The sequence below is a fragment of the Petromyzon marinus genome, unplaced genomic scaffold (genome assembly GCF_048934315.1).
Source record: "Petromyzon marinus isolate PM22_M1 ecotype Great Lakes invasive population unplaced genomic scaffold, UKy_Petmar_22M1.pri1.0 PM_Scaffold_57, whole genome shotgun sequence".
NCBI lineage: Eukaryota > Metazoa > Chordata > Hyperoartia > Petromyzontiformes > Petromyzontidae > Petromyzon > Petromyzon marinus.
This window is the reverse complement of record NW_027423579.1, coordinates 108,794-133,816: the sequence shown is the minus strand read 5'-3', so window position 1 is coordinate 133,816 and position 25,023 is coordinate 108,794. Positions and strand designations below refer to the sequence as shown.

General features: G+C 58.0%; 2 protein-coding genes across 4 annotated transcripts; both read left to right on the top strand.

Annotated features, from left to right (window-relative positions):
* The first annotated feature begins 31 nt into the window (after nucleotides 1–31).
* Nucleotides 32–4,439, top strand: LOC142923493 (large ribosomal subunit protein bL12m-like). The gene is made up of 5 exons (XM_076064641.1): nucleotides 32–418; nucleotides 1,917–2,100; nucleotides 2,196–2,270; nucleotides 2,646–2,774; nucleotides 4,012–4,439. Exons 1-5 carry the CDS (start codon nucleotides 381–383, stop codon nucleotides 4,126–4,128), a joined length of 543 nt encoding a protein of 180 aa, XP_075920756.1. The 5' UTR covers nucleotides 32–380; the 3' UTR covers nucleotides 4,129–4,439.
* A 411-nt stretch (nucleotides 4,440–4,850) lies between these two features.
* On the top strand, nucleotides 4,851–20,935 carry LOC116949680 (deoxyribonuclease-1). 3 transcript variants are annotated; one of them, XM_032967259.2, is made up of 9 exons: nucleotides 4,851–4,946; nucleotides 6,124–6,282; nucleotides 6,972–7,060; nucleotides 7,386–7,469; nucleotides 7,881–7,996; nucleotides 19,983–20,095; nucleotides 20,226–20,380; nucleotides 20,519–20,615; nucleotides 20,835–20,935. In XM_032967259.2, the coding sequence occupies exons 2-9, from the start codon at nucleotides 6,145–6,147 to the stop codon at nucleotides 20,880–20,882; spliced, it is 840 nt and encodes a 279-aa protein (XP_032823150.1). In that variant the 5' UTR covers nucleotides 4,851–4,946; nucleotides 6,124–6,144; the 3' UTR covers nucleotides 20,883–20,935. The 3 variants fall into 3 exon arrangements, with proteins under 3 accessions (XP_032823150.1, XP_032823151.1, XP_032823149.1); XM_032967260.2 differs by lacking the exon at nucleotides 4,851–4,946 and adding an exon at nucleotides 5,016–5,117; XM_032967258.2 differs by lacking the exon at nucleotides 4,851–4,946 and adding an exon at nucleotides 5,752–6,035.
* The last annotated feature ends 4,088 nt before the right edge of the window (nucleotides 20,936–25,023 follow it).

Below are 25,023 nucleotides of genomic sequence, written 5' to 3'. Positions count from 1 at the left end.
GTCTGTTTGACGACGTCACGGAGTCGCGCCCCCCTTGACCCGGATGTGGTGGAGGTGCTTCTCGCGGGTGCTTGTGGGGGGCGGCGTGTTCTGCGCGTGCAGAGGTCGCGTCCCGTGTCGCGTGGTTGCCCGAGCAGCAGCAGCAGCGAGGAGGAGGAGGAAGAGAGGCGAGAGCGTGGCTGTTGTTGCTACTCGTGGTGGTGGTGCTGCTGCTCGTGGTGGTGGTGGTGGAGGTCTAGCTCGTGGTGCTGCTCGTGGTGGTGGTGCTGCTGGAGGAGAGTGCCGAGGCCGGGCGCGGTACTCCAAGCCGGACTAAGACCAGGGACCCGTCCAGTGTCTTCCTCTCCTCTCTCTCTCTCCGTCACCGGTCTCGCCGCACGATGCTGGGGGCGCTGCGCTTGTGCCGCCAGCTGAGCAGGTAATGAAGGGTACGCGGCGAGAGACTGGGCCGGGGTGAGACACTGGGCTGGGGTTAGACACAGACACTGGGCCATGGCGAGAGACTGGGCCGGGGTTAGACACAGACACTGGGCCATGGCGAGAGACTGGGCCGGGGTGAGACACAGACACTGGGCCATGGCGAGAGACTGGGTCGGGGTGAGACACAGACACTGGGCCATGGCTAGAGACTGGGCCGGGGTTAGACACAGACACTGGGCCATGGCTAGAGACTGGGCCGGGGTCAGACACTGGGCCATGGCGAGAGACTGGGTCGGGGTGAGACACAGACACTGGGCCATGGCTAGAGACTGGGCCGGGGTTAGACACAGACACTGGGCCATGGCTGGAGACTGGGCTGGGGTGAAACACAGACACTGGGCCATGGCTAGAGACTGGGCTGGGGTTAGACACAGACACTGGGCCATGGCTGGAGACTGGGCTGGGGTGAAACACAAACACTGGGCCGGGGTGAGACACTGGGCCGGGGTGAGACACAGACACTGGGCCATGGCGAGAGACTAGGCCGGGGTTAGACACAGACACTGGGCCATGGCGAGAGACTGGGCCGGGGTGAGACACAGACACTGGGCCATGGCGAGACACTGGGCCGGGGTTAGACACAGACACTGGGCCATGGCGAGACACTGGGCCGGGGTTAGACACAGACACTGGGCCATGGCTAGAGACTGAGCCAGGGTTAGACACAGACACTGAGCCATGGCTAGAGACTGGGCCGGGGTTAGACACAGACACTGGGCCATGGCGAGAGACTAGGCCGGGGTTAGACACAGACACTGGGCCATGGCTAGAGACTGGGCCGGGGTTAGACACAGACACTGGGCCATGGCGAGAGACTGGGCTGGGGCTAGACACAGACACTGGGCCATGGCGAGACACTGGGCCGGGGTTAGACACAGACACTGGGCCATGGCTAGAGACTGGGCCAGGGTTAGACACAGACACTGGGCCGGGGTGAGACACTGGGCCGGGGTTAGACACAGACACTGGGCCATGGCGAGAGACTGGGCCGGGGTTAGACACAGACACAGGCCATGGCGAGAGACTGGGCTGGGGTTAGACACAGACACTGGGCCATGGCGAGACACTGGGCTGGGGTTAGACACAGACACTGGGCCATGGCTAGAGACTGGGCCGGGATTAGACACAGACACTGGGCCATGGCGAGAGACTGGGCCGGGGTTAGACACAGACACTGGGCCATGGCGAGACACTGGGCCGGGGTTAGACACAGCCACTGGGCCGGGGTGAGACACTGGGCCGGGGTGAGACCCAGACACTGGGCCGGGGTGAGACACTGGGCCGGGGTGAGACACTGGGCCGGGGTGAGACACAGACACTGGGCCATGGCGAGAGGCTGGACTGGGGTTAGACACAGACACTGGGCCATGGTAAAAGACTGGGCCGGAGTGAGACACAGACACTGGGCCATGGTTAAAGACGTGCTGTTTCCGCAGGCAGGGAGGGGTTCCCTGCGCCCTGCGCTGCCTGGGCACCTCGTCTCTGCGACCCGCGGACGCGCTCGCGGCGCCGCCCCTGGACGCGGACCCTCACAAATTCTCGCCCAAGGTCCAGCAGCTCGTGAGCGACATCACGAGCCTCAGCCTCCTTGAGGTGGCGGACCTGAACAAGCTGCTCAAGGTACGCCGCGCCCTCCACTGCCGCCTTGAGATGATGGCGTCCGCGCCTTGAGATGATGTCCGCGCATTCACGCGTCGCTTGTCGTGCCCTCGCAGAAAACTCTGGACATCCAGGACGTGGGGTTTATGCCGATGGCTGCTGCCACCTCAGCCGCGGCGCCTGCCGAGGCGGTGAGTGGCGACATCTCCCGTGACTTCTCATTGCACGCTGCCCGCTCGGCCTGCCTGCAGCTCCACACGTGCACAAGCTCACACCTGCTCGCCGCTCGCATGCAACCACTCGTTCCTCCTCACCATTCACTCCTCACCGCCCATTCCTCGCTGCTCGCTCCTCACTGCGCGCTTCTCAACACTCGCTTCTGACCGCTGGCTTCTCCTCGCCGCTGATTCCTCCTCACCCTTGATTGCTCATCGCTAGCCCCTCACCCGCTCGCTTCTCCTTATCGCTTGCTCCTCACCACTTACTCCTCACTGCTCGTTCCTCCTCCCCGTCCGTTCCTCACCACCCGCTCCTCACTGCTCGCCCCTCCTGTGCATGCCGTTCAGGAGGAGGACGCTCCGGTCAAGAAGGAGAAGACTCACTTCGTGGTTCGCCTCACGGAGGTGCGTGGCTCCGACAAGGTGAAGCTCATCAAGGAGGTGAAGGCCTGCATACCCGGGCTCAACCTCGTGCAGGTGAGCGCTTTGCCCGGCCGCACAGCGTGCCGCAGTGAGCAATAACAATCACACGCCGACAGCCAAATCTCCTTATCTCTTCAAGTATTCATCTGGATTTAACCTCAGAAGGAACGTCTCATTTGCCAGGGTGTCCAGAAGGTCAGGTGATGCAGACCTTCAAAACACACGTGTGTACACTGGCACAGCAAGCACGTAACAACGCGTAATGACACATAAACAAAAGTTAAAATCGATAACTTGTACATTGGGAATTAATGTAGTGAACATCAAAGACAAAGATCACCCTATAGCCTGTAACAAACTGTAGGAGCAATTGCCGTTAGCGAGCACCTATGAAGGCCGGCACGGTAAACGAGGGGATGGGTGGCCAGCACCACATCCGGCTGCCTTTGTCTCGCTAGTGGTATTGTTTACACACTGCACCAGGTACTTATTTGAGGCCGAGTCGAGCTAGGGGAGATCTAGGACCAGCTACAGATAATCATGACTGGTGTTGGCTGTGAGCAGGAATCGAAACCGGATCACCAGGTTCATTGTGCAGCACGCTAACCGCTACACTACCGCTCCCCATACTCCCACCACTAACACCCACAACTGCAACGAACCAACACACGCACACAAAGGCAAGAGTTGATGAGATAGTGAACATCACACTCAATCAAAAACACACGAATCACCCTCAAGCCCCACTCGTCTCATTGGATCTCAGAAGCTAAGCAGAGCTGAACCTGGTTAGTATAATACTAGAATGGGAGACTACCTGGGAATGCCGTATCTTGCAGGCTGGGATGGTGAGGTGACCAGGAGATGGCGGTGCAGAAAAATATCTGTCTGTTAAATCTGTTGTTAATCATTGAGTCTTGTCCCCTCATTATTTGGTGGGTTTTCTGCGGGGTTCCCCAGTTTCCTTCCACAAGCCACGTGTCTCATCGAATCTCAAAGAGCTGGTCAAACATCCAAATGCAGGATCTCCCTGTAATTGTGTTGAGACTCGCTCAGGCTTTCCTGTTTTAGTTGTAAGAATTGTTCTTCACCTCGCCGTGTGAGTGAGCTGAAACAATTGGCACCTTAAATGCTCGTACACCGCGTGACAATTTAATTTGTTTGGCTGTGTCGGGTGGTGGAGGGTCTTAACGGCACAAAATTTGGCCAGATATTTACTTGGCCCAAGAAAAAAATATATTGCCGTCGGCTTACCACACCGTGCACATCGTTGCTGAACGTTGTGCTTTAGGCCAAGAAGCTGGTGGAATCGCTGCCGCAGGAGATCAAGGCCAACGTCCCCAAGGAAGAGGCCAACCAGCTCAAGGCCGCACTGGAGGCCGCGGGGGGCCTCGTGGTGCTGGAGTAGCGGCGCTGGCACGTGGGTCCCCAGGGGGGTGGGGAGAGCGAGCGGCGATCATAGTCGAAGGCCGCGATGAACATTCGCAGCGTGTTTTTGTGGCCCTGAGAAAAGTGAGAGTTCCCGGTTGACTCGCGATTTGCATCACCAGAACGTGAGCACTTGGACGAAGGGTGGCCATGCAGTGAGAGGGGTTTGAAGCCACCGCGGAGAAGGAGGTGGGGGGGTAGATTGTCTTGCCGGATGCTTGAGGGATTCCGACAAAATGCAACCGTATGTGTCCTCGTCATATTTTGCATCAATAAAGTGTTCTTTTGAAACCTTAAGTGGATGTGTGTTTACGCCTGCGGTAGCCGATCAATTGGTGACCGCAATTGCCGCCCTAAAGGGTAAAAGTGGCAGCCGTGCAGGTGTCTCGGCATGGTTCGGCTCCCATGAGGTGGGGGCGCAGAGTCCCGCTCCCCGTGGGTCTTGCCTTCCGCAGCTCCAAGCCACTTGTCATTCAGAGAGTGACAGTATCCAACCTGACGTTCAGGCCGGACAAAGAGCGGCTTTTATTTTTTTCCCGTTCAGTTGACGCGGCCACACTTGGGTGAGCAGCGTTGGGTTCTCCGGCTTGCCGCGTGCCCGCGTCACTCCTGTTCATGCCAGGAACTGGGGGCGTGGGGCCCAAGGAATGTGCGGGATCTGGTGAGGGGGTTTCGGTGGGAGGAGTGGAGGAGCTGCGAGACCCTCCTGTGAGCGGTGCATTCTCAAGCCTTGGCTATCGTGAGCCACCGCCTGGAACATTCCCAGGTGCTCTGCGAGAGCCCATGTTGCGTGCAAAGGTGAGTGTACTCATGCCGGCGCTGGGAAGTGGCCAGGCGGTGCTCACAAGATAAGATAAATGCCCAAACGGAGGCTCTGGGTCCCGCCTGATGTGGGAGGAATGTCTGTGTGTGTGCGCTCGTATATAAGTTCTACGAGCGGGACTGCTGGAGGGCAGGTCAGGACTGGAGGTAAGCTCACAATAGCAGTGCTGTTAATGCTCCCGAATGCTGTTCCTGTCGCGTCTCTCCTGGGCATGGCTGGATGATTGGAAACTTAGAAGCCTGCGTCCACACTTGTTTGCCAGGAAATCGCTTCAGTTGAGGGTGAATTGTTTCAGAACCTCCAATTTTCGCGGTTGCCAGTAGTTCACTAATATGTGAACCCACAGAGACTGATAAGACTTGTAGATTTCCACAGATTTACATAAGAGTTCAGGGCGGCACAGTGCAGGAGTTGTGTCGCCATTGACTCACCTCTTGTATGAACTTTATCTGTTACAAAATGTAATCGTGTTTGTTGCTGGCTGCTAGGTGTTTTGGATATTTTGTCTTCTGCTGTGCAACTGATAAACATAAGTTCTGCGCAGTTGTGTGGCTATAATTATCGGCCCACAAAGGAGCGCCGTGCTCTGCTGTGGCGTGCGCTGGGGTTGCTGGAGCGTCTCACTCCTCGTGCGTGCGAGTTTCCTTCTGAACTCGTCCTGGGCTATGTCTTTGCGTAGATGATCCTCAATGGTCTCCTGGCTCAAGCCTTGGTCCACATTAGCTCTACGATATTTTGGCTACGGCTTGTTCCGGACATTTGCACGTGCTGGCTGGCCAGCTGTTCAAGTGGATTGGACGGTTTTGCCAATGCTATGTTTATGTCTTTGATGAGGGTGTGAGCCCGCCTCTTTGAGGCTTGATGCTTGTGAAATTAGAGCGTTTATCAATATCACCCAAGTCGGTGAATTTCCACAATGTGTGAGGCGTGTCGCCCATATATACCTTAAGAGCAATTTCGGCTGTCGTTAATGCCTGTCCCTGCCGCCAGTCCGATGCCGTACCCTTCTCATGCCTTGTAGCTACTGCGACGACGATCTTCATCCGTGAAGACAAGTGGCGGAGGTAGTGCGACGCGAGGCCGCGTGGTGTGGGGTCAGGCGGGCGGCCTGGGTGGTGTGTCCAGCCACGTCCGTCTGGTGTCTCGGTGCAGGTTTGATCCAAGTTTGCAACCATGAAGCTCCTGCTCGCCGCAACGCTGCTCGCAGTCGCGATGGGAATGGCCGAGTCGATACGCATCGCCGCCTTCAACATCCAGACGTTCGGCGATGCCAAGATGTCCAAGCCCGACGTGGCGAAGGTCATCGTGGATGTAAATGCCTCCTTGTCCTCGCCATGCCCTCACCGGTCCCGAATGCCTGTCTACCATTATACCAGATGCCAATCCATCGCTTCTCCAAACGACAGATCGCTGCTCTGATGAACTTTGAGGCTGGGCTCATCCCGCTTGCCGCCCTGAGCCAGTGGTGACCATTCCACATTTCTATGAAGGAGGCAAGTCTATTAATTGGACAACCAATATGGCTTCCCCACAAAGTGGTATGTATTTTACTGACCCCGAAGGCATGATGGGCCAAGTCAATCTCCCAACAAGGATTTAAACTTCTGTTTGCAAGCTGCTCGCTCTCAACGCTGAGCCACCCGGCCGGATAATAAAAATCTCTTCCCCAGAGATCAGTTCTTCTGTATCTACCAGATAACTCTGTTGATACATGAGATAATCTGCCTCTACCGTCACATAATCTCTATTTACAGATAACAGATATCTTTCCAAGATACCAAGTAATCTGTCTGTTCACCAGGTATGAGATAATAAGATCCATGGATGGAGATCATTAGCCCTTTGTGCCAGCTTGTTCACCCCCAGTGCCAAGCTATTCGCCAATCCCGGGCCTATCGCAGCGGTCGCTGAGAAGGAGTATAGCTCCCAATAACGAGCACCAAAGCTGGTACAACGCGGTCATCTCTTCACCAAATTCCAGAAATCTGTCTCTTCCTCAGGTCATCAGTCTCTTTGACATCGTCGTCGTGCAAGAGGTCCGGGACTCGGACCTCAGCGCCGTCAAGCTGCTCATGAGCCAGCTCAACAGGTGAGAAGACCGGTGTCACGGTGAGGAGAGGTCACGGGGAGGAGAGGTCACGGTGAGGAGTAGGTTGCGATGGAGCGATCGGGATAAATATCTCATTGGGACTGTGAAAGTACAGAACGAGAGATGTTAATTTTCCCGGAAGCCTTTCGAGTTGGCGTCCTGTGTTTTCGCTGAGGCCTGGTCATAAACGCCAGATGGCGTGATCTGTAGGATGTGAGGGATTCGAGGGATTTGTAGATAGGACTCGAGAAGATAGCAGGGATGCGAGTCAGGGTATCACCGCTGTATTTGTCTCACCTGGGCTCATTCTGCACATGTGCTACAGTGCCTCAGCCCATCACTACGAATACTTGGCCAGCGATCAGCTCGGCAGCTCCACCTACACAGAGCGCTACGTCTACATCTACAGGTAACACCCAACTACAGGTGACACGCAGCTACATGTGACATTCACCTACAGGTGACACCTACAGGTGGTAAACGTAGCTACAAGTGACACCCACTTGCAGGAGATACGTATAGGTAATACGCAGCTACAGAAACATCTACAGGTGACACGCAGCAGTGCATGTACCGCAGCAAAGCTGGACTGGACTGCCCTACCCTTATAGGTCATCTCCACGTGGTCCTAGAAGGTATTATCTAGAGATGTGTTTTCTCTTGAGCATCGAACCTTCTCATCAGAGATTTTTGTAAACACCTTCCACACTTTGCATTTTCGAAGCCCTTTCTCTCAAATAAAATATGCCGTCATCTAGCTGCAACAGTGCTGCTGCTGCTGCTCTCCACAGGGACAAGGTCGTGTCTCTTGTCTCCACAGGGACAAGGTCGTGTCTGTCTCCAGCAGCTACCACTACGACGATGGCTGCGAGTCGTGCGGCACCGACACGTTCAGTCGCGAGCCCTTCCTGGTCAGGTTCAACATCCCCAGCAGCGGTGAGGGTCCGGCAACGCTGGCGGGCAGGGCAGTGGCCGGAGTGAATTTCAGGACCAGGGCTGGAGTGTGGTCGCCACCCGTCTGGGTTTGATCTGGTCGGACCGTTTGGGATTGGCGTGATCCCCGTTCCGGTGGGCGCCAGGAATGGATTTGTACTCGAGATCTGGTACCGGTCTTGCTGCATTGAACTTCATTTCAGATTCTGCACGGTGTTGATAGACCTAGGGTGGCCGAGAAACACTTCTGGGTTTTGCCTACAGCGGGAAAGGTTTGCATGTCCTCGGTGAGAGTGAGGGTGATCACTGCTTCTGCACGGTGTGTGTACTGCAACACTGCAACATGGTTTCGTTGGGATGTGAGGTGTGGTGACGTGGGGTGGTGAGTTGGGTGTAGAGGATGTGTGTGTGGTGGTGAAGAGTGTGGTGGTGAGTGTGGTGGTGAGAGTGGTGGTGTGTGGTAGCGTGCGGTGGTGTATTTTGACGAGCGGTGGTGTGGCGGTTAGCGCGCTGCGCTACCAACTCGACAACCCGGGTTCGATTCCCGCTCACGGCCAACACCAGTGACGATAATTATCTGAACCGGGCCTCTCCTATGTCGACTCAGCCTCAAATGAGTACCTGGTGCGGTGTGTAAACATCGCCACTGGGGAGACAAAGGCGGCCGGGCGTGCTGCTGGCGACCCACCCACCCTCGTGTGCCGTGCCCGCCTTCACAGAAGCTCGCTAAAAGCACTTGCCTCAACAGTCAGTTAAATCCTTTCGGGAATCTTTGTCTTTTTGCTGTATTCTCGTGAGAGCGTGGCGGCGGCGGTGGTGGTGGTGGTGACGGAGTGTGGTGGTGGTGGCAGAGTGTGGTGGTGGTGACGGAGTGTGGTGGTGGTGGTGACGGAGTGTGGTGGTGGTGACGGAGTGTGGTGGTGGTGGTGGCGGCGGCGGTGGTGGTGGTGACGGAGTGTGGTGGTGGTGGTGACGGAGTGTGGTGGTGGTGGTGGTGACGGAGTGTGGTGGTGGTGACGGAGTGTGGCGGTGGTGACGGAGTGTGGTGGTGGTGACGGAGTGTGGTGGTGGTGGTGGTGACGGAGTGTGGTGGTGGTGGTGGTGACGGAGTGTGGTGGTGGTGGTGACAGAGTGTGGTGGTGGTGGTGACGGAGTGTGGTGGTGGTGGTGGTGACGGAGTGTGGTGGTGGTGGTGGTGACGGAGTGTGGTGGTGGTGACGGAGTGTGGTGGTGGTGGTGGTGACGGAGTGTGGTGGTGGTGGTGACGGAGTGTGGTGGTGGTGACGGAGTGTGGTGGTGGTGACGGAGTGTGGTGGTGGTGAGGGAGTGTGGTGGTTGTGGTGACGGAGTGTGGTAGTGGTGACGGAGTGTGGTGGTGGTGGTGGTGACGGAGTGTGGTGGTGGTGATGGAGTGTGGCGGTGGTGGTAACGGAGTGTGGTGGTGGTGGTGGTGACGGAGTGTGGTGGTGGTGGTGGTGGTGACGGAGTGTGGTGGTGGTGACGGAGTGTGGCGGTGGTGACGGAGTGTGGTGGTGGTGACGGAGTGTGGTTGTGGTGGTGACGGAGTGTGGTGGTGGTGGTGGTGGTGACGGAGTGTGGTGGTGGTGGTGACGGAGTGTGGTGATGGTGACGGAGTGTGGTGGTGGTGGTGGTGGTGACGGAGTGTGGTGGTGGTGACGGAGTGTGGTGGTGGTGGTGACGGAGTGTGGTGGTGGTGGTGGTGACGGAGTGTGGTGGTGGTGACGGAGTGTTGTGGTGGTGACGGAGTGTGGTGGTGGTGACGGAGTGTGGTGGTGGTGGTGGTGACGGAGTGTGGTGGTGGTGAGGGAGTGTGGTGGTTGTGGTGACGGAGTGTGATGGTGGTGACGGAGTGTGGTGGTGGTGGTGGTGACGGAGTGTGGTGGTGGTGACGGAGTGTGGTGGTGGTGATGGAGTGTGGTGGTGGTGACGGAGTGTGGTGGTGGTGGTGGTGACGGAGTGTGGTGGTGGTGGTGACGGAGTGTGGTGGTGGTGGTGGTGGTGACGGAGTGTGGTGGTGGTGGTGACGGAGTGTGGTGGTGGTGGTGGTGGTGACGGAGTGTGGTGGTGGTGACGGAGTGTGGTGGTGGTGACGGAGTGTGGTGGTGGTGGTGGTGACGGAGTGTGGTGGTGGTGGTGGTGACGGAGTGTGGTGGTGGTGGTGACGGAGTGTGGTGGTGGTGGTGGTGGTGACGGAGTGTGGTGGTGGTGACGGAGTGTGGTGGTGACGGAGTGTGGTGGTGGTGGTGACGGAGTGTGGTGGTGGTGACGGAGTGTGGTGGTGGTGACGGAGTGTGGTGGTGGAGGTGGTGACGGAGTGTGGTGGTGGTGGTGACCGAGTGTGGTGGTGGTGGAGGTGGTGACGGAGTGTGGTGGTGGTGGTGGTGGTGACGGAGTGTGGAGGTGGTGGTGACGGAGTGTGGTGGTGGTGACGGAGTGTGGTGGTGGTGGTGACGGAGTGTGGTGGTGGTGTTGGTGGTGACGGAGTGTGGTGGTGGTGGTGGTGACGGAGTGTGGTGGTGGTGACGGAGTGTGGTGGTGGTGGTGGTGACGGAGTGTGGTGGTGGTGACGGAGTGTGGTGGTGGTGGTGGTGGTGACGGAGTGTGGTGGTGGTGAGGGAGTGTGGTGGTTGTGGTGACGGAGTGTGGTGGTGGTGACGGAGTGTGGTGGTGGTGGTGACGGAGTGTGGTGGTGGTGACGGAGTGTGGTGGTGGTGGTGGTGGTGACGGAGTGTGGTGGTGGTGACGGAGTGTTGTGGTGGTGACGGAGTGTGGTGGTGGTGACGGAGTGTGGTGGTGGTGGTGACGGAGTGTTGTGGTGGTGACGGAGTGTGGTGGTGGTGACGGAGTGTGGTGGTGGTGGTGGTGACGGAGTGTGGTGGTGGTGGTGGTGGTGGTGACGGAGTGTGGTGGTGGTGGTGACGGAGTGTGGTGGTGGTGGTGGTGGTGACGGAGTGTGGTGGTGGTGACGGAGTGTGGTGGTGGTGACGGAGTGTGGTGGTGGTGGTGGTGACGGAGTGTGGTGGTGGTGGTGGTGACGGAGTGTGGTGGTGGTGGTGACGGAGTGTGGTGGTGGTGGTGGTGGTGACGGAGTGTGGTGGTGGTGACGGAGTGTGGTGGTGACGGAGTGTGGTGGTGGTGGTGACGGAGTGTGGTGGTGGTGACGGAGTGTGGTGGTGGTGACGGAGTGTGGTGGTGGAGGTGGTGACGGAGTGTGGTGGTGGTGGTGACCGAGTGTGGTGGTGGTGGAGGTGGTGACGGAGTGTGGTGGTGGTGGTGGTGGTGACGGAGTGTGGAGGTGGTGGTGACGGAGTGTGGTGGTGGTGACGGAGTGTGGTGGTGGTGGTGACGGAGTGTGGTGGTGGTGTTGGTGGTGACGGAGTGTGGTGGTGGTGGTGGTGACGGAGTGTGGTGGTGGTGACGGAGTGTGGTGGTGGTGGTGGTGACGGAGTGTGGTGGTGGTGACGGAGTGTGGTGGTGGTGGTGGTGGTGACGGAGTGTGGTGGTGGTGAGGGAGTGTGGTGGTTGTGGTGACGGAGTGTGGTGGTGGTGACGGAGTGTGGTGGTGGTGGTGACGGAGTGTGGTGGTGGTGACGGAGTGTGGTGGTGGTGGTGGTGGTGACGGAGTGTGGTGGTGGTGACGGAGTGTTGTGGTGGTGACGGAGTGTGGTGGTGGTGACGGAGTGTGGTGGTGGTGGTGACGGAGTGTTGTGGTGGTGACGGAGTGTGGTGGTGGTGACGGAGTGTGGTGGTGGTGGTGACGGAGTGTGGTGGTGGTGAGGGAGTGTGGTGGTTGTGGTGACGGAGTGTGATGGTGGTGACGGAGTGTGGTGGTGGTGGTGGTGACGGAGTGTGGTGGTGGTGACGGAGTGTGGTGGTGGTGGTGACGGAGTGTGGTGGTGGTGATGGAGTGTGGTGGTGGTGACGGAGTGTGGTGGTGGTGGTGGTGACGGAGTGTGGTGGTGGTGGTGACGGAGTGTGGTGGTGGTGGTGGTGGTGACGGAGTGTGGTGGTGGTGGTGGTGACGGAGTGTGGTGGTGGTGACGGAGTGTGGTGGTGGTGACGGAGTGTGGTGGTGGTGGTGGTGACGGAGTGTGGTGGTGGTGGTGGTGGTGGTGACGGAGTGTGGTGGTGGTGGTGACGGAGTGTGGTGGTGGTGGTGGTGGTGACGGAGTGTGGTGGTGGTGGTGACGGAGTGTGGTGGTGGTGGTGGTGACGGAGTGTGGTGGTGGTGACGGAGTGTGGTGGTGGTGACGGAGTGTGGTGGTGGTGGTGGTGACGGAGTGTGGTGGTGGTGGTGGTGACGGAGTGTGGTGGTGGTGGTGACGGAGTGTGGTGGTGGTGGTGGTGACGGAGTGTGGTGGTGGTGACGGAGTGTGGTGGTGACGGAGTGTGGTGGTGGTGGTGACGGAGTGTGGTGGTGGTGACGGAGTGTGGTGGTGGTGACGGAGTGTGGTGGTGGAGGTGGTGACGGAGTGTGGTGGTGGTGGTGACCGAGTGTGGTGGTGGTGGAGGTGGTGACGGAGTGTGGTGGTGGTGGTGGTGGTGACGGAGTGTGGAGGTGGTGGTGACGGAGTGTGGTGGTGGTGACGGAGTGTGGTGGTGGTGGTGACGGAGTGTGGTGGTGGTGTTGGTGGTGACGGAGTGTGGTGGTGGTGGTGGTGACGGAGTGTGGTGGTGGTGACGGAGTGTGGTGGTGGTGGTGGTGACGGAGTGTGGTGGTGGTGACGGAGTGTGGTGGTGGTGGTGGTGGTGACGGAGTGTGGTGGTGGTGAGGGAGTGTGGTGGTTGTGGTGACGGAGTGTGGTGGTGGTGACGGAGTGTGGTGGTGGTGGTGACAGAGTGTGGTGGTGGTGACGGAGTGTGGTGGTGGTGGTGGTGACGGAGTGTGGTGGTGGTGACGGAGTGTTGTGGTGGTGACAGAGTGTGGTGGTGGTGACGGAGTGTGGTGGTGGTGGTGACGGAGTGTGGTGGTGGTGAGGGAGTGTGGTGGTTGTGGTGACGGAGTGTGATGGTGGTGACGGAGTGTGGTGGTGGTGGTGGTGACGGAGTGTGGTGGTGGTGACGGAGTGTGGTGGTGGTGGTGGTGGTGACGGAGTGTGGTGGTGGTGATGGAGTGTGGTGGTGGTGACGGAGTGTGGTGGTGGTGGTGGTGACGGAGTGTGGTGGTGGTGGTGACGGAGTGTGGTGGTGGTGGTGGTGACGGAGTGTGGTGGTGGTGGTGACGGAGTGTGGTGGTGGTGACGGAGTGTGGTGGTGGTGACGGAGTGTGGTGGTGGTGGTGGTGACGGAGTGTGGTGGTGGTGAGGGAGTGTGGTGGTGGTGGTGACGGAGTGTGGTGGTGGTGAGGGAGTGTGGTGGTTGTGGTGACGGAGTGTGGTGGTGGTGACGGAGTGTGGTGGTGGTGGTGACGGAGTGTGGTGGTGGTGTTGACGGTGGTGGTGACGGAGTGTGGTGGTGGTGGTGGTGACGGAGTGTGGTGGTGACGGAGTGTGGTGGTGGTGGTGACGGAGTGTGGTGGTGGTGACGGAGTGTGGTGGTGGTGACGGAGTGTGGTGGTGGTGACGGAGTGTGGTGGTGGAGGTGGTGACGGAGTGTGGTGGTGGTGGTGACCGAGTGTGGTGGTGGTGGAGGTGGTGACGGAGTGTGGTGGTGGTGGTGGTGACGGAGTGTGGAGGTGGTGGTGACGGAGTGTGGTGGTGGTGGTGACGGAGTGTGGTGGTGGTGGTGACGGAGTGTGGTGGTGGTGGTGGTGGTGACGGAGTGTGGTGGTGGTGACGGAGTGTGGTGGTGGTGACGGAGTGTGGTGGTGGTGACGGAGTGTGGTGGTGGTGGTGGTGGTGACGGAGTGTGGTGGTGGTGAGGGAGTGTGGTGGTTGTGGTGACGGAGTGTGGTGGTGGTGACGGAGTGTGGTGGTGGTGGTGACGGAGTGTGGTGGTGGTGACGGAGTGTGGTGGTGGTGGTGGTGACGGAGTGTGGTGGTGGTGACGGAGTGTGGTGGTGGTGGTGGTGACGGAGTGTGGTGGTGGTGGTGACGGAGTGTGGTGGTGGTGGTGACGGAGTGTGGTGGTGGTGACGGAGTGTGGTGGTGGTGACGGAGTGTGGTGGTGGTGGTGGTGACGGAGTGTGGTGGTGGTGGTGGTGACGGAGTGTGGTGGTGGTGGTGGTGACGGAGTGTGGTGGTGGTGGTGGTGACGGAGTGTGGTGGTGGTGGTGGTGACGGAGTGTGGTGGTGACGGAGTGTGGTGGTGGTGGTGACGGAGTGTGGTGGTGGTGGTGACGGAGTGTGGTGGTGGTGACGGAGTGTGGTGGTGACGGAGTGTGGCGGTGGTGACGGAGTGTGGTGGTGGTGACGGAGTGTGGTGGTGGTGGTGACGGAGTGTGGTGGTGGTGGTGGAGGTGGTGACGGAGTGTGGTGGTGGTGGTGGTGACGGAGTGTGGTGGTGGTGGTGACGGAGTGTGGTGGTGGTGGTGGTGACGGAGTGTGGTGGTGGTGACGGAGTGTGGTGGTGGTGACGGAGTGTGGTGGTGGTGACGGAGTGTGGTGGTGGTGGTGACCGAGTGTGGTGGTGGTGGAGGTGGTGACGGAGTGTGGTGGTGGTGGTGACGGAGTGTGGAGGTGGTGGTGACGGAGTGTGGTGGTGGTGGTGACGGAGTGTGGTGGTGGTGGTGACGGAGTGTGGTGGTGGTGTTGGTGGTGACGGAGTGTGGTGGTGGTGACGGAGTGTGGTGGTGGTGGTGACGGAGTGTGGTGGTGGTGACGGAGTGTGGTGGTGGTGGTGGTGGTGACGGAGTGTGGTGGTGGTGAGGGAGTGTGGTGGTTGTGGTGACGGAGTGTGGTGGTGGTGACGGAGTGTGGTGGTGGTGGTGACGGAGTGTGGTGGTGGTGGTGACGGAGTGTGGTGGTGGTGACGGAGTGTGGTGGTGGTGACGGAGTGTGGTGGTGGTGGTGGTGACGGAGTGTGGTGGTGGTGGTGGTGACGGAGTGTGGTGGTGGTGGTGACGGAGTGTGGTGGTGGTGGTGGTGACGGAGTGTGGTGGTGGTGGTGGTGACGGAGTGTGGTGATGACGGAGTGTGGTGGTGGTGGTGACGGAGTGTGGTGGTGGTGGTGACGGAGTGTGGTGGTGGTGACGGAGTGTGGTGGTGACGGAGTGTGGTGGTGGTGACGGAGTGTGGTGGTGGTGACGGAGTGTGGTGGTGGTGGTGACGGAGTGTGGTGGTGGTGGTGGAGGTGGTGACGGAGTGTGGTGGTGGTGACGGAGTGTGGTGGTGGTGGTGGTGACGGAGTGTGGTGGTGGTGGTGGTGACGGAGTGTGGTGGTGGTGACGGAGTGTGGTGGTGGTGACGGAGTGTGGTGGTGGAGGTGGTGACGGAGTGTGGTGGTGGTGGTGACCGAGTGTGGTGGTGGTGGAGGTGGTGACGGAGTGTGGTGGTGGTGGTGGTGGTGACGGAGTGTGGAGGTGGTGGTGACGGAGTGTGGTGGTGGTGGTGACGGAGTGTGGTGGTGGTGGTGACGGAGTGTGGTGGTGGTGTTGGTGGTGACGGAGTGTGGTGGTGGTGGTGGTGACGGAGTGTGGTGGTGGTGACGGAGTGTGGTGGTGGTGGTGACGGAGTGTGGTGGTGGTGACGGAGTGTGGTGGTGGTGGTGACGGAGTGTGGTGGTGGTGAGGGAGTGTGGTGGTTGTGGTGACGGAGTGTGGTGGTGGTGACGGAGTGTGGTGGTGGTGGTGACGGAGTGTGGTGGTGGTGTTGACGGTGGTGGTGACGGAGTGTGGTGGTGGTGACGGAGTGTGGTGGTGACGGAGTGTGGTGGTGGTGGTGACGGAGTGTGGTGGTGGTGACGGAGTGTGGTGGTGGTGACGGAGTGTGGTGGTGGTGACGGAGTGTGGTGGTGGTGACGGAGTGTGGTGGTGACGGAGTGTGGTGGTGGTGGTGGTGACGGAGTGTGGTGGTGGTGACGGAGTGTGGTGGTGGTGACGGAGTGTGGTGGTGGTGGTGACGGAGTGTGGTGGTGGTGACGGAGTGTGGTGGTGACGGAGTGTGGTGGTGGTGGTGGTGACGGAGTGTGGTGGTGGGGACGGAGTGTGGTGGTGGTGACGGAGTGTGGTGGTGGTGGTGACGGAGTGTGGTGGTGACGGAGTGTGGTGGTGGTGGTGACGGAGTGTGGTGGTGGTGGTGGTGACGGAGTGTGGTGGTGGTGACGGAGTGTGGTGGTGACGGAGTGTGGTGGTGGTGACGGAGTGTGGTGGTGGTGGTGACGGAGTGTGGTGGTGACGGAGTGTGGTGGTGGTGGTGACGGAGTGTGGTGGTGGTGGTGGTGACGGAATGTGGTGGTGGTGACGGAGTGTGGTGGTGACGGAGTGTGGTGGTGGTGGTGACGGAGTGTGGTGGTGGTGGTGACGGAGTGTGGTGGTGGTGGTGGTGACGGAGTGTGGTGGTGGTGACGGAGTGTGGTGGTGGTGACGGAGTGTGGTGGTGGTGGTGGTGACGGAGTGTGGTGGTGGTGGTGGTGACGGAGTGTGGTGGTGGTGGTGACGGAGTGTGGTGGTGGTGGTGGTGACGGAGTGTGGTGGTGGTGACGGAGTGTGGTGGTGACGGAGTGTGGTGGTGGTGGTGACGGAGTGTGGTGGTGGTGACGGAGTGTGGTGGTGGTGACGGAGTGTGGTGGTGGAGGTGGTGACGGAGTGTGGTGGTGGTGGTGACCGAGTGTGGTGGTGGTGGAGGTGGTGACGGAGTGTGGTGGTGGTGGTGGTGACGGAGTGTGGAGGTGGTGGTGACGGAGTGTGGTGGTGGTGGTGACGGAGTGTGGTGGTGGTGGTGACGGAGTGTGGTGGTGGTGTTGGTGGTGACGGAGTGTGGTGGTGGTGGTGGTGACGGAGTGTGGTGGTGGTGACGGAGTGTGGTGGTGGTGGTGGTGACGGAGTGTGGTGGTGGTGACGGAGTGTGGTGGTGGTGGTGGTGGTGACGCAGTGTGGTGGTGGTGAGGGAGTGTGGTGGTTGTGGTGACGGAGTGTGGTGGTGGTGACGGAGTGTGGTGGTGGTGGTGACAGAGTGTGGTGGTGGTGACGGAGTGTGGTGGTGGTGGTGGTGACGGAGTGTGGTGGTGGTGACGGAGTGTTGTGGTGGTGACAGAGTGTGGTGGTGGTGACGGAGTGTGGTGGTGGTGGTGACGGAGTGTGGTGGTGGTGAGGGAGTGTGGTGGTTGTGGTGACGGAGTGTGATGGTGGTGACGGAGTGTGGTGGTGGTGGTGGTGACGGAGTGTGGTGGTGGTGACGGAGTGTGGTGGTGGTGGTGGTGGTGACGGAGTGTGGTGGTGGTGATGGAGTGTGGTGGTGGTGACGGAGTGTGGTGGTGGTGGTGGTGACGGAGTGTGGTGGTGGTGGTGACGGAGTGTGGTGGTGGTGGTGGTGACGGAGTGTGGTGGTGGTGGTGACGGAGTGTGGTGGTGGTGACGGAGTGTGGTGGTGGTGACGGAGTGTGGTGGTGGTGGTGGTGACGGAGTGTGGTGGTGGTGAGGGAGTGTGGTGGTGGTGGTGACGGAGTGTGGTGGTGGTGAGGGAGTGTGGTGGTTGTGGTGACGGAGTGTGGTGGTGGTGACGGAGTGTGGTGGTGGTGGTGACGGAGTGTGGTGGTGGTGTTGACGGTGGTGGTGACGGAGTGTGGTGGTGGTGACGGAGTGTGGTGGTGACGGAGTGTGGTGGTGGTGGTGACGGAGTGTGGTGGTGGTGGTGACGGAGTGTGGTGGTGGTGACGGAGTGTGGTGGTGGTGACGGAGTGTGGTGGTGGAGGTGGTGACGGAGTGTGGTGGTGGTGGTGACCGAGTGTGGTGGTGGTGGAGGTGGTGACGGAGTGTGGTGGTGGTGGTGGTGACGGAGTGTGGAGGTGGTGGTGACGGAGTGTGGTGGTGGTGGTGACGGAGTGTGGTGGTGGTGGTGACGGAGTGTGGTGGTGGTGGTGGTGGTGACGGAGTGTGGTGGTGGTGACGGAGTGTGGTGGTGGTGACGGAGTGTGGTGGTGGTGACGGAGTGTGGTGGTGGTGGTGGTGGTGACGGAGTGTGGTGGTGGTGAGGGAGTGTGGTGGTTGTGGTGACGGAGTGTGGTGGTGGTGACGGAGTGTGGTGGTGGTGGTGACGGAGTGTGGTGGTGGTGACGGAGTGTGGTGGTGGTGGTGGTGACGGAGTGTGGTGGTGGTGACGGAGTGTGGTGGTGGTGGTGGTGACGGAGTGTGGTGGTGGTGGTGACGGAGTGTGGTGGTGGTGGTGACGGAGTGTGGTGGTGGTGACGGAGTGTGGTGGTGGTGACGGAGTGTGGTGGTGGTGGTGGTGACGGAGTGTGGTGGTGGTGGTGGTGACGGAGTGTGGTGGTGGTGGTGGTGACGGAGTGTGGTGGTGGTGGTGGTGACGGAGTGTGGTGGTGGTGGTGGTGACGGAGTGTGGTGGTGACGGAGTGTGGTGGTGGTGGTGACGGAGTGTGGTGGTGGTGGTGACGGAGTGTGGTGGTGGTGACGGAGTGTGGTGGTGACGGAGTGTGGCGGTGGTGACGGAGTGTGGTGGTGGTGACGGAGTGTGGTGGTGGTGGTGACGGAGTGTGGTGGTGGTGGTGGAGGTGGTGACGGAGTGTGGTGGTGGTGGTGGTGACGGAGTGTGGTGGTGGTGGTGACGGAGTGTGGTGGTGGTGGTGGTGACGGAGTGTGGTGGTGGTGACGGAGTGTGGTGGTGGTGACGGAGTGTGGTGGTGGTGACGGAGTGTGGTGGTGGTGGTGACCGAGTGTGGTGGTGGTGGAGGTGGTGACGGAGTGTGGTGGTGGTGGTGACGGAGTGTGGAGGTGGTGGTGACGGAGTGTGGTGGTGGTGGTGACGGAGTGTGGTGGTGGTGGTGACGGAGTGTGGTGGTGGTGTTGGTGGTGACGGAGTGTGGTCGTGGTGACGGAGTGTGGTGGTGGTGGTGACGGAGTGTGGTGGTGGTGACGGAGTGTGGTGGTGGTGGTGGTGGTGACGGAGTGTGGTGGTGGTGAGGGAGTGTGGTGGTTGTGGTGACGGAGTGTGGTGGTGGTGACGGAGTGTGGTGGTGGTGGTGACGGAGTGTGGTGGTGGTGACGGAGTGTGGTGGTGGTGGTGGTGACGGAGTGTGGTGGTGGTGACGGAGTGTGGTGGTGGTGGTGGTGACGGAGTGTGGTGGTGGTGGTGACGGAGTGTGGTGGTGGTGGTGACGGAGTGTGGTGGTGGTGACGGAGTGTGGTGGTGGTGACGGAGTGTGGTGGTGGTGGTGGTGACGGAGTGTGGTGGTGGTGGTGGTGACGGAGTGTGGTGGTGGTGGTGACGGAGTGTGGTGGTGGTGGTGGTGACGGAGTGTGGTGGTGGTGGTGGTGGTGGTGACGGAGTGTGGTGATGACGGAGTGTGGTGGTGGTGGTGACGGAGTGTGGTGGTGGTGGTGACGGAGTGTGGTGGTGGTGACGGAGTGTGGTGGTGACGGAGTGTGGTGGTGGTGACGGAGTGTGGTGGTGGTGACGGAGTGTGGTGGTGGTGGTGACGGAGTGTGGTGGTGGTGGTGGAGGTGGTGACGGAGTGTGGTGGTGGTGACGGAGTGTGGTGGTGGTGGTGGTGACGGAGTGTGGTGGTGGTGGTGGTGACGGAGTGTGGTGGTGGTGACGGAGTGTGGTGGTGGTGACGGAGTGTGGTGGTGGAGGTGGTGACGGAGTGTGGTGGTGGTGGTGACCGAGTGTGGTGGTGGTGGAGGTGGTGACGGAGTGTGGTGGTGGTGGTGGTGGTGACGGAGTGTGGAGGTGGTGGTGACGGAGTGTGGTGGTGGTGGTGACGGAGTGTGGTGGTGGTGGTGACGGAGTGTGGTGGTGGTGTTGGTGGTGACGGAGTGTGGTGGTGGTGGTGGTGACGGAGTGTGGTGGTGACGGAGTGTGGTGGTGGTGACGGAGTGTGGTGGTGACGGAGTGTGGTGCCTGTGTGATTGCAGCTGTCCCGCAGCTCGTGCTCGTGCCACAGCACACGTCTCCCGACCTGGCGGTGAGGGAGATCGACGCGCTCTTCGACGTGTACGCGGACGTGCGCCAGCGCTGGGGCACGGACGTGAGGCCGCCTCCCCCCCCCCCCCCCCGGGGGCTCTGCGCTCCCGACACCGCCGCATTTTTTTGACACAGCGACGTGGCCTCCGCACTTGCCCCCGTTCCTCAGAGCGCCGTGTTCGCTCCCCCAACAGAACGTCATGCTCCTTGGGGATCTGAACGCCGACTGCAGCTACGTGACAGCGTCCGACTGGGGGCGCATCCGCCTGCGCTCGGACTCGCGCTTCTCCTGGCTCATCGGCGACGAGGTGGACACCACCGTGGGCACCACCAACTGCGCTTATGACAGGTGTGCGGATGGTGGCCTTCAGGTTGGGGACCCGCTGGGGTTCTGGGTCCTCGGTGCGGTCGGGGTCTCGGAGGGGGTAGGGTTCCGTATGGGGTGAGGGTTCTCGTCTCAGAGTGCCCTTCTCCCTCTCGTGCGCAGGATCGTGGTGGCTGGGAGCGCGCTCCAAGGGGCCGTTGCTTCCGGCTCTGCTCGCATCCTCAATTTCCAGTCCATGTATGGCCTGAGCCTGGAGAAGGTGAGCGGTCCCGTGAGCGGTCCCCGTGGCGGTCCCCGTGGTGGTAGCCGTGGCGGTCCCGTGGTGGTCCCGTGGTGGTCCCGTGGAGGTCCCGTGGAGGTCTCGTGGGGTCCCCGTGGCGGTCCCGTGGCGGTCCCCGTGGCTGCTGGTTTCACCGTTGACTCCTGGATCTCCTATCCGCCCCCCTGACCCCGTGTCTGTTCCTCCTCCCCGCCCCAGGCCAAGGAGGTGAGCGACCATTTCCCGGTGGAGGTGACCATCAACTAGAGGATCCTGCTGCTGTAGCCGAGTGTGGCTCAATAAACGTTGCCCCCCCTCAATCACCGCGTCCGTCTCGCTCTGTCTCGCACGGCATCGCACATCAGTTACCAGCGCACACAGGGTTGCCACCTCATCCACCTCCTCATCCTCACCCACCTCATCCTCCTCACAACCTCTCATTCATTGCTCACACCCTCCCCCCACCCCACCACCGCCTCCGCTGACCGGGTCCAGGCTCCTCGTTCTCTCACCGTCTTGTACTGATAAAGATCCCGTGTGTGGCCTGCACAGCCTGTTAGGGGCAAGTGCTGTTAACAAGCACCTGTGAAGGCCGGCACGTCACATTTTGGAGTGGTGTTGGGCAGTGCCCCACCCGGCCGCCTTTGTATTCCCTGTGCTTATGCTTACAAATTTCACCCGGTGCTCATTTGAGGCTAGAGTCAACCTGGGCGACGCCCAGGATCACTCCCTGGTGCTGCCTTTGAGCGAGAATCAATCTGGGGTCGTCGGATTCATCGGTGCAAGTCACCACCACCATTCCTCGCTTCCTGTTGATGGGAAGGTGAGACCACAACAGCCAGGTACGCGCATCTTCTCGCACCTCACCTCCATGCTCTAAACGTCCCCTTCATGATGTTGTTGGAAGCTTCCTGTCCCAGAGGACTGTTCATCCCTCGGGATGACTGGAGCCAGGATGAGCCAACTGGACATCCTGCACTGCATTCCACAGAGGTCTAGAGGGTACCAGTCCAGCTCCCGAACAGACACATGGCAGCCTCTCCTCTCCAATGAGCGTTCGAGCGCATGCCGCGTGACCATTTGCAGTGGTTTTCTGCTGGTTCTGGGGGGACCCCGAGGGGGGGGGGCGTGGGGGGAGGGGTGAGTTTGGGGGGGGGGGGTCTCCTGGCTCTGCCAAATGTGGTTTGGCTGGGTGACGTCATAGACATCTGACACTCCGGGGCCTCCGGCACAAGCTTAGATATTTTGCACGTGGTTTTGTCAGCTACTGCTGAGCATACGCTCACTCAGGTTAAGACCAGGCTCCAGTCTACATTATAGACTGCCAGTACGCTCACTCAGTTTAATAACCATTGCTACAGTCTACATTATAGACTGCCAATACGCTCACCAAGCTTAAAAACCAGACTACAGTCTACATTATAAACTGTCAGTACACTCACCAAGCTTAAAAACCAGGCTACAGTCTACATTATAGACCGCCAGTACACTCACCAAACTTAATAACTAGGCTACAATCTACATTATAGACTGCCAGTACGCTCACCAAACTTAATAACCAGGCTACAGTCTATATTATAGACTGCCAGTACACTCACCAAACTTAATAACCAGGCTACAGTCTACATTATAGACTGTCAGTACACTCACTCAGGTTAATAACCAGGCTACAGTCTACATTATAGACTGCCAGTACACTCACCTGCCAGTACGCTCACCAAACTTAATAACCAGGCTACAGTCTATATTATAGACTGCCAGTACACTCACCAAACTTAATAACCAGGCTACAGTCTACATTATAGACTGTCAGTACACTCACTCAGGTTAATAACCAGGCTACAGTCTACATTATAGACTGCCAGTACACTCACCAAACTTAATAACCAGGCTACAGTCTACATTATAGACTGTCAGAACACTAATAACCAGGCTACAGTCTATATTATAGACTACCAGTACACTCACCAAACTTAATAACCAGGCTACAGTTTACATTATAGACTGCCAGTACACTCACCAAACTTAATAACCAGGCTACAGTCTACATTATAGACTGTCAGTACACTCACTCAGGTTAATAACCAGGCTACAGTCTACATTATAGACTGCCAGTACACTCACCAAACTTAATAACCAGGCTACAGTCTACATTATAGACTGCCAGTACACTCACCAAACTCAATAACGAGGCTACAGTCTACATTATAGACCGCCAGTACACTCACCAAACTCACCAAACTTAATAACCATTGCTACAGTCTACATTATAGACTGCCAGTACACTCACCATACTTAATAACTATTGCTACAGTCTACATTATAGACTGTCAGTACACTCACCAAACTTAATTACGAGGCTACAGTCAACATTATAGACTGCCAGTACACTCACCAAACTTAATAACGAGGCTACAGCCTACATTATAGACTGCCAGTACACTCACCAAACTTAATAACGAGGCTACAGTCTACATTATAGACTGCCAGTATACTCACCAAACTTAATAACGAGGCTACAGTCAACATAGACTGCCAGTACACTCACCAAACTTAATAACGAGGCTACAGTCTACATTATAGACTGCCAGTACACTCACTCAGCGTAATAACCAGGCTACAGTCTACATTATAGACTGCCAGTACACTCACCAAACTTAACAACGAGGCTACAGTCTACATTATAGACTGCCAGTACACTCACCAAACTTAATAACCAGGCTACAGTCTACATTATAGACCGCCAGTACACTCACCAAACTTAATAACGAGGCTACAGTCTATATTATAGACTGCCAGTACACTCATCAAACTTAATAACCATTGCTACAGTCTACATTATAGACTGCCAGTACACTCACCAAACTTAATAACGAGGCTACAGTCTACATTATAGACCGCCAGTACACTCACCAAACTTAATAACGAGGCTACAGTCTACATTATAGACTGCCAGTACACTCACCAAACTTAATAACCATTGCTACAGTCTACATTATAGACTGCCAGTACATGAGACTAGGTTCTCCCCCTTTTTTTCTGGCAACAAAACAGAGCTGTGTTGAGATGTTAAAACACCAAACTGACACAAGGAATCGTGTCTGCATTAACCACAATACTTGTGGCCAGAATGCAAACAAAAAAACATTCTCTGATCATATATTATGCATTGTCTTTGAAACTGATTGGTCCACACCAGAGACAGCTTTCTTTTGAGCCTCGTCTCAAAACGTTGTGAGACCAGAGGACGCCAAAAGGCGAACAGCACAAAGACAATGCCACTATCAGAGTACTGATAGTGGCATTGTCTCGGCGTGAGCAGCTACATCATGGGACCTCCTTTGCCAGTAACAAAATATGAGGATAGGTTTTCCTCCTTTTTGTCTTGGAACAAAACAGGTCCACTTACTCAGATTAAGAACCAGGCTACAGTCTACATTAGTAGTTAAATTTGTATTATTTTTATTCACTTTATTTTTTTATTATTATTTTTCTATCTACGTGACTTTTTTACCGAAACAACCAAAAGAATATGAATTGCTGCGGTCACGAAAGTTTTCGGTCAAAATGTAAGCTCCCAGTAAGTTCGTTGCTCCGAGTTCATTTCACATTGGTTGCAGGCCCCATGTCACGACAAAATCTTAACAATTTCCGTAACTTTTCGATTTAAAGCTTTCGTGACTGCAGGGATTCACATTCTTGGTTCTTTTCGGTAAAGTCACGTCGACGGGAAACAATAAAATAATGCAACTAAAATAATACAATTCTCAGGACGTTTCGATTGCAAGACAAGCAATCATCATCGGGTGTTTCTGTAACTCCCACTGAGCCTCATCCTCATCCTCCTCCTCTTCCTCCTGATCACAGCGACGAGACAGCCACTTCGACATTCACAAAATATCGCCCCAAAGAACCCGGGCAGCGCCGGGTACTTACCGATAGTACAAAACAAAAGACAAAGACTCCCTATAGTCTTTCACAGACCGATGGGGCAAGTGCTGTTAGCGAGTTAGCACCGAACTGCTTTGGGGCCGTCCATAAATGACGTCACGCACCTAGGGAGAGGGAGGGGGGGCGGTCAGATATTTGTGAAGATGTGTGACGAGGGGGGGGGGGGTGAGAAATGTGACGTCACATCAAAATGCGCAACTTTAAATAAATATAGACAACACGTTCTACTAAATTAAATATACTTTTTAATAAATGTTTCCTCCTAACAACATCAGAGTGCAGCGCCACATTAAATACACACTATCAATGACAATAGTTTAAAGCGATTTGAAGCATGTTTTGTTTTCAAAATGGAAATATGGGGTTTTTTTGTGGGGGGGGGGGGGTGGGGCAGAGCTTTGTGACGTCATATTCGAGGGGGGGGGGTCTCACTTTTTGTGACGTCGTGTGACGAGAG